General features: G+C 38.7%; 1 protein-coding gene across 1 annotated transcript in view; it reads left to right on the top strand.

Moving 5' to 3' along the window:
* LOC101861176 (dipeptidase 1) overlaps positions 1 to 7948 on the top strand; it is a gene marked incomplete in the record, with an annotated part of 14544 nt that overhangs the window by 4879 nt on the left and 1717 nt on the right. The window contains 7 exon segments of the mRNA XM_013088976.2: positions 1071 to 1221; positions 2199 to 2265; positions 3756 to 3932; positions 4504 to 4588; positions 6044 to 6119; positions 7044 to 7179; positions 7812 to 7923. Of these exon segments, the coding sequence (XP_012944430.1) occupies positions 1071 to 1221; positions 2199 to 2265; positions 3756 to 3932; positions 4504 to 4588; positions 6044 to 6119; positions 7044 to 7179; positions 7812 to 7901 (782 nt within the window).

Genomic DNA, 7948 nt, shown 5'->3' with positions numbered 1-7948 from the left:
TACCGCCATGTTGCTATTGTTCACACCTTCACCGATCCCGCAAACTGGATGTCCGTCGGGGTGCTTTTGAAGTTTTGGCCACCAGCTTCCTCCACTCCTTCCTGTCCTCAGCTTTTCTGAGCGTGTCTTTGAGGTCCAGGCCAGTCAATTCCTTGATATTTTCCTCCCAACTCTTCTTCGGTCTGGCTCTGCTCCTTTTCCCATGGACGCTGTCTTGATGTTGTTATAAAAGGAAAATAAATGTGTTTCACGAGATTGTTCAAACTACAGGATATAATATAATAGTATCGTTATTCTCTTAAGGGACCCAATAGTTGTCAACCTGATCTTATCAATGAGTTAACTGTTTCTGTTACATTTTTCGAGTTACGTGCATTTTTTGGCTCGTTTCAAAGTCTGATTAGGTCGCTCCAAATCTGATGAGTTGGTTCCAAAACCAGATGAGTTGAAAATCAAATTTTAATGTATGTCTGCCCTAGGTCTGTTTGGAACTTAAGTATTCTTCTTTCTCTTCATCAAGTGCAAGATCTGAAACAGAAATCGTCAGCAATGATTCTTCACTCACTTTTCTTCTTGGATGTTTTTCATAACCCTATAACACTACTTTATCATCTTGGTCTATTTATGCCATCCACATACTCTAGTTCTTTTAGTAATTTATACTTGGTCTAACTCTGAATCTTGTCATTTTGCATGTACTTCTCATAATTGTTTGAGTCTAAATATGCCTTTCAACACTGTAGGGCTATCAAAAAGGTGGAACCTCTGAGTTAAACGCCCGTCTACGATCGAGCTGAACCAAATTTGTTAGGGGTCTTTAAAAAAACCCTCTCTAAAACAACCCTGATTAAGAACGTCCCATTAGAACTTCTTACCAGGGACATCCGCTCAGTCGCCCAGGTTGATTCAACTTCTCTGATTCATCTAAGCAAATAGCGCAACCCTTTAAATAGGATATGGCGTGAATACAGTATGTTTCCTGAAAAGACCTAGGTGGAATGTAGCAATCTGACTTTGAGAGACTACCTGTTGTTGTATTATTACACTGAATGTTGTCTTTTTCCCTGCAGGAGTTCTAGACGCGTTTAAAGAAGGAAAAATCGGGAGTATGATCGGCCTTGAGGGAGGTCACTCCATAGACAGCAGTCTGGGGAATCTGCGCATGTTTTATGACCTTGGCGTCCGCTACATGACCGTGACGCACAGCTGTAACACACCGTGGTGGGTGCCGTGTTACATTCGTTGGTGACTCTTTTTCAAATGTGTAGCTATATGATGTGTCTTTACACCCCCTGCCCCTTCCCGAACCTCACTCCCTTTTCCTCCATGTTTATGTATGTATCGGTGTCTTTACTCTTATTTCCAATCGCAGTAACCCCCCCCCCCCCCACACACACACAAAGAAAGAAAAAAAACCCCAACCAACCAGCAAACAACAACAACAAAAAAGGCGTAGACACCCCCCCCCCCCCCACCACAACAGGGTTTTCGTATTTTTAAACAAAATTCTGTCCACCAAGCCGTGATAATGTACTAAGCCAAAAATGTTGAGGTTTTTTTCTATTGCAGTTCTTATGGTGGCTGTAGGGGAGAACGAGGAGAAAAAAAAAGAGGATGATGATGATGATAATGTTGTTGATGATGATGTTGATGATGATGTTGATGATGATGATGAGGAGGAGGAGAAGGAGGAGAAGGAAGAGGAGGATGAAGAGGAGGAGGAGATCTGTGGTATTGGTTGCGTGTACTCAAGAAATATTTTGGCAAAATTTAAATTCTATACGTCGAAAAAAAAGCAATTAAAAAGTATATATATATATATGTATATAAATATATAAATATATATATATATATTATATATATATATATATATATATATATATATATATAATATGTGTGTGTATATATAAATTTATATATTATTTTGAATAAATAATTCTATTTATAATATACATATATGTAATATATAAATATACATTATATATATGTATATATATATATATATATATATATATATATATATATATATATATATATATATATATATATATATATATATATAAATATATACATGTATATACCTATTATGTACAATTGTTAAAAGTAGGAAACACATTTTTCTCACTTCTCTAAAATGTTCTTGTATTGTATATTATTTATTTAACTATTTGACGGCGATTTACTTTTGTTTACTGTAGGGCAGACAACTGGAAGGTTGACGATGACAACAGTTATGAATTTGACGGGTTAGCTCCCTTTGGTGAGGTACGATTCTTTTTCTGATCCATCATATTTTATCTATCTATCTATCTTTCTATTTATCTTTCTATCTATCAATCTATCTATCTTTTGCTTGCTCTCTCTCTCTCTATCTGTCTATCTCTCTCTCTCGCTCTCTCTCTCTCTCTCTATTTATATTTCTGAGTCACACACACACACACACACACACACACACACACACACACACACACACACACACACACAGGGAGAGAAAGAGAGAGAGAGAGAGAGAGAGAGAGAGAGAGAGAGAGAGAGAGAGAGAGAGAGAGAGAGAGAGAGAGAGAGAACGATCGGAAAAGGAAAAGAAAGAAAGCGAAAGATCTGATTTTGTCAAAAATACTTAGATCTTGTCTTGTCTCATAATTTTTATTTCTTTCGTTTTTACATTTTGTTTTGTACATGTATATCGTCAAGTGCTTTTTATATCTTACTTTTTATATTATAATCATCAAATTTATCCTATTCATTCTGTTTAAATATATCATATTCCGTACGTCGTGTTTTCCTATCGTATCCATACGACGTTGGGAACCCTGTGCTCCCATTTTCCAAAAAGGAAATTTACTCCTTAATCCGATTCGTACGCTTTGCATAGCAGTCTGTCAAAATGATTTTTTGGGAGAAATTCTGAAAGTTTCAAAGAGTTCTTCGCGCTACAAGTATTCTAAAATGTGAAGAATACAATCCCTGGGGTACAGAATGACCCCAGGCGTACGGATAGGGTTAACTATTGACCAAACCAACACTGCCAGCCTGTGGTGTAAGGGATGAACCAAATATTTGTAAATAATTATAATATGCCGTTTATTATTTTATACTCATAAATTGTAAAAACTTCACCTATAAACGTGATGCAGCGATTTGCATAGGTCTCGAATCCGAAAAGTAACTAATTTCATCAGCACCCTTCACTGTTTATTGTGTTGTATCTCCTAGATTTTATTTTGTTGTGTTTGTTTGTATCATCTTTTTCACAAATTCGACTTTTTCTGTCTCTTTCATTCCGTTTCATCATTTGACACAAATAAAAATCACCCGCCAGAACAAACTTCTTCAGCTTGTGATGAAAGAGAAGAACAGCATATTTATTTAATGTGTCGTATCTCACAGATTTTAGCTTGCTTTGTTTGTGAGTATCATCTTTTTCACATTTGACGTTTTCTGTCGCATTTATTCCGTTTTATCACATTATTTGACACACATGTAAAACTTCCGCCAAAACAAACTTCTTGGGGGTGGCGTGGTAGTCTAATGGCTAGGCTACCGGACTCATAATCGTGAGATTGCGGGTTCGGGGGTTCGAGCCTCAGCTCGGTCCGACGTTATATTCTTGGGAAAGGCACTTTATACGAACTTCCCACTTGGCTCGGTCCTATCGGAGACGGACGTTAAACTAGGAGGTCCCGCCCCTTAAATAACCTAATAGTGTTTATAGGGGTGTTAAACCCACACCATTTTTTCACAAACATCTTCAGCTGGTGGTGAAGGAGATGAACCGTATCGGCATGATGGTGGACCTGAGTCACGTGTCCAAGCAGACGATGGAGGATGCTCTGGCCATCTCCAGGGCACCGGTCATCTTCTCCCACTCCTCAGCCTACCACGAGTGTCCTCACAACAGGAACGTCAGGGATGAGGTTCTCCCCCTTGTCGTGAGTATTGGTTGTTGGGGGGTTTTATTGTTAGTTAGTTAGTTTGTTTTTAGGGTTTTTAAACAATTTTTTTTTTGGGGGGGGAGGGGTGGCTTCTCAATGATGTGATAAGATTATTCAGTTATAAATTCTCAGCAAAACAACAACCCCTTCCTTCCCAAAACAAACAAAAAACAAAGCATGAATTTTTAAAAGACACCCCTCCCCCTCCCACTCACACACACACACACTGTCTCTCCTCTCTCTCTCTCTCTCTCTCTCTCTCTCTCTCTCTCTCTCTCTCTCTCTCTCTCTCTCTCTCTCTCTCACTCACACACACACACACACACACACACACACACACACACACACACACACAGACACACACACACGCATTCTCTCTTATACGCGCACATACACACACACACACACACACACACACACACACATGCAAACACCCTCCTACACCCACACACACATACACACATAAATGCATGCATACATACATATACACACATACAAACGGAAGCATCGTTGAGGCTAGATCTAGTTCTTATTCTTTTATTATGTTTGTCTTTTTTTCTGACTACAGAGAGACAACGGCGGAGTGATCATGGTCAACTTCTACAGCGACTACATCAACTGCTCCCACACGGCATCTCTGGCGCAGGTCGCAAGTACGTTAAAAAGGGGGGGGAGGGGGAGGAGCTACACCTACAGGCTATCTCGCTTATTACAATACCAAATTTTACCAAATTGTCACACATATAATAGTAAGGAGTAAGTTTGAAAAACTAGTTTCGTTTCCATGGATACGGCGGCCATATTTGATTTTGTTGACATGTCTTATATAATGAATACCGCACTTATCGCTTATGGAAATTGATTGTAGTTTGTTCATGCGTGTTAACAAACATTAGATCTAAAAATTTGTCTGTTGTTTTTCTCCTGAACGACTTAGAAAATTTAATGAATTTTTTTCCTGAGGTAGTGCTCAAGTTTGCAAAAAAATTCGTGAAAATCCACACTCAAGATACCACCAACAAAAATCTATTTGGTATATCACAAATTCAAGAAACGAAATTTTAGTATTACATCTTTTATTCATTCTGTGAAAATTTCATGAAGTTTCGATGGAAAATGGTGGAGTTATTACAAAAAGCATAGAGAAAAGTCGCATTTTGACAAAACGGCCGATAAAGAACAACAAAATATTGACTTTATGAGAAATGGTGGTGACAAACATGCCCCGTATGGGAAAAAAGTACGTTTTTGGGGCGTTCTTATGCGATAAAAAGTTGTAGGAGAGGCAGCTAAAAATGCCTTCCACTCAAATTCCATAATTCTGAGCCGAATCGGGACTTTGGGGGTGTACTCCCCCCCCCCCCTTTAAGGGCATATTATTTCCTCGATTTCGTCCAGCCGTACGGCTTGCCTGCGTTCAAAAACCTGTCCGGTTGGCCTGTACATGTTATAAGCCCTTTGGAGATATAATTATGTGCGATTAACTCTTTGATGATGAAGAGGACACAAGTCCGATCAGCAGGAAACCAAAAGGAATCACTTCCTAAAAATTACAAATTTGCATCTGCTCAGTACCTAGTTTTGATAAATTCGACGTCAAAGATTTTGAGTTTCACGTCATAATCAAACTTTCTCGAATACGATTCTTCGAATGTCTTGGAAACGACTCCGAATAATCTTACGATTTTGATGGAGAAGATAGATTATTACTTAGGTGTCTCACCTCATTGTCTTAGTAACTCAGAACAGTCAGAAACGTCATATTTTGTAATTCTGAGGCATCGACATGCCCGACCAGCAGCAGACATAAAGGAATATTGCTGCTCATTTCGAACCATTGTACCCACTCATTATTTCGTACCAACATGTTGTTGATGGTCTTGTTAAGTTTCAGATAAAGGAACTATAAAATAAAATAATTGTAATCATATTTTGAGTAACGATCAAGATGTGCATATTTTTTAAAGTACACGTACCTCAAAACAGAGCCTCCTCAATTCATGAATAATTCGTGCACTGCAAAACATAGCTGGCGTGATATCATTGCAATATTTTCGAAGAGAGACATAGCATCTAAGTTTTCATAGCATTCTTTTTAAATTCCCCAGATCACATTGACTATATCAAGAACCAAATTGGAGCAGACTACGTGGGCATAGGCGGAGATTATGATGGTGTTACAAGGTCAGGTTTTCTTCCATTTGCGCCAGTTCAATAAACCTTTCAAAACGGTTTTTTTTTTCAATTTTGTTTTTTGAGGCGTACTAAGATTTATACAGGTTTGTGACCCTGCATTGGAATATTTTGGAATCTTCAAAAAGTGTCAAATGAGATTATTGAAACGTGCACCTTCAGATGAAATTGAGCGTTTATTCATACGACTTGGTGTTAATAATCTCCAGGTATCAAGGCAAGGAACCTCTTCCACCACCAATCAACATCCCCTCTCCCCCCTTTTCCTTACAATCTCCCAGAAAAGTACAAGCTTTTTAAAGCAATCTCTAGCTTTGTCTCAAATCTCTGGCACTCATATGTCCTATTTTGTTGCGAGTGCAGTAAAACTCTTACTGAAAAAAAGAGATAACATCGGACTGAGCTAAGCCTCGAACAAAATTACAATTACCCCCCCCCCCTCGCACCAGGGTAGTGCTACTGACTGAAATTGTCTTTAGGGCATTCCTAAAAGAGGGATATTGACACGTTCTTATGCTCTAGTAGAACTGTAAATGGGTTGATTTATCAATGCCAGACTCATACTGAGCTGGAACAACATAGGGTGAACTGCTGCCTTTTCTTTCCTCATCCTTACTACCGCCATTAGAATTCTTTCTCTACTTCTTTTGTATGTTTATCACTCTCTTGTGAACTGCTATTTCCGGAGAGTCTTGATAGCCGAAGCAGACTTTGTGCTTTTGAGGCTAGAGAAGTGAGCAGAGTAAGCCTGATTCCACGTTTGGACTTCTCTGTTGACATCCGCCCGTTGGCACTAATTTGACCTTATGCCGTTGTGAGCGCCGTAAAAACTTACTAAAACTTAAAAAAATTAAATTAGTGTTCTTCGTACAGAACGTTCTCTCATTCCCAACTCTTTTACTTCCCACGTCACAGACTCCCGGTGGGTCTAGAGGATGTGTCCACCTACCCTGACCTGTTCGCCGAGCTGCTCAGACGTGGCTGGACACCAGGCGACCTGGAGAAACTGGCGGGAAGAAATCTCATCCGAGTGTTCAAGGAAGTGGAGAGGGTAAGAATATGGTGTTTATTTTTCCTTTAAAATTTACAGTGAAATGGAAACGACTTATGTTATTCTTTTGCTTTATGAAGGTGTTTTTACACCTCAGTCTACAAAATGTACGTGCACTAATGCTGCATGTATTTTATTGTATTGTATACTGAGCATTGCAAGTTACGGACATGCGCTATATTAATGTTATGTTTTCTTATTTAGATCATTTAGAAGACGGGCACGTTATTTTATGCATATTGTTTTTTAGAAGCAATTTTATAATGACAAAATATAGACTTGAATTATCTTATGGAGGAGCATGTACTATCATGCCCACCACTCTTTGCTTTTTGTAAAAAAAATTCGCTGCAAAGCGTGCGCATAATGAGTGCCAAAAATGAAGTTTGGCTATGCTCGAGGACGTGCAGTACCCCTCCCTAAACTTTCATTTGGATCTAAAATGAGCTAAATGGTGCACTCCTTATTGAACAGATATAACGTCAAGTGAACCGTCTAGGAGTATTATAATGTACGTACGTTAAAAAAAAAGATGAAATTCAGTAGTGTTCGCTTTTGACTTTCATACTTAATACTGCACATAGCCTATAAAATATAATCGTTTTTGCTTTTTCTCAATAATTTGTTTCCAGGTCCGTGATAGTCTGGTCAACGAACCGCCCTTCGAGGACTACATTGATGCATCAACCTGGAATAACCTGACTTGTAGAACAGGACCTTAATTCTCCGTCTTTTCTTTCTTTTTTTTTTTTTGGGGGGGGGGGGGTTT

The sequence above is a fragment of the Aplysia californica genome, unplaced genomic scaffold (genome assembly GCF_000002075.1).
Source record: "Aplysia californica isolate F4 #8 unplaced genomic scaffold, AplCal3.0 scaffold00024, whole genome shotgun sequence".
Lineage (NCBI taxonomy): Eukaryota > Metazoa > Mollusca > Gastropoda > Aplysiida > Aplysiidae > Aplysia > Aplysia californica.
Note: the sequence above shows the minus strand (reverse complement) of the source record. Positions and strands in the feature narration are given on the sequence as shown.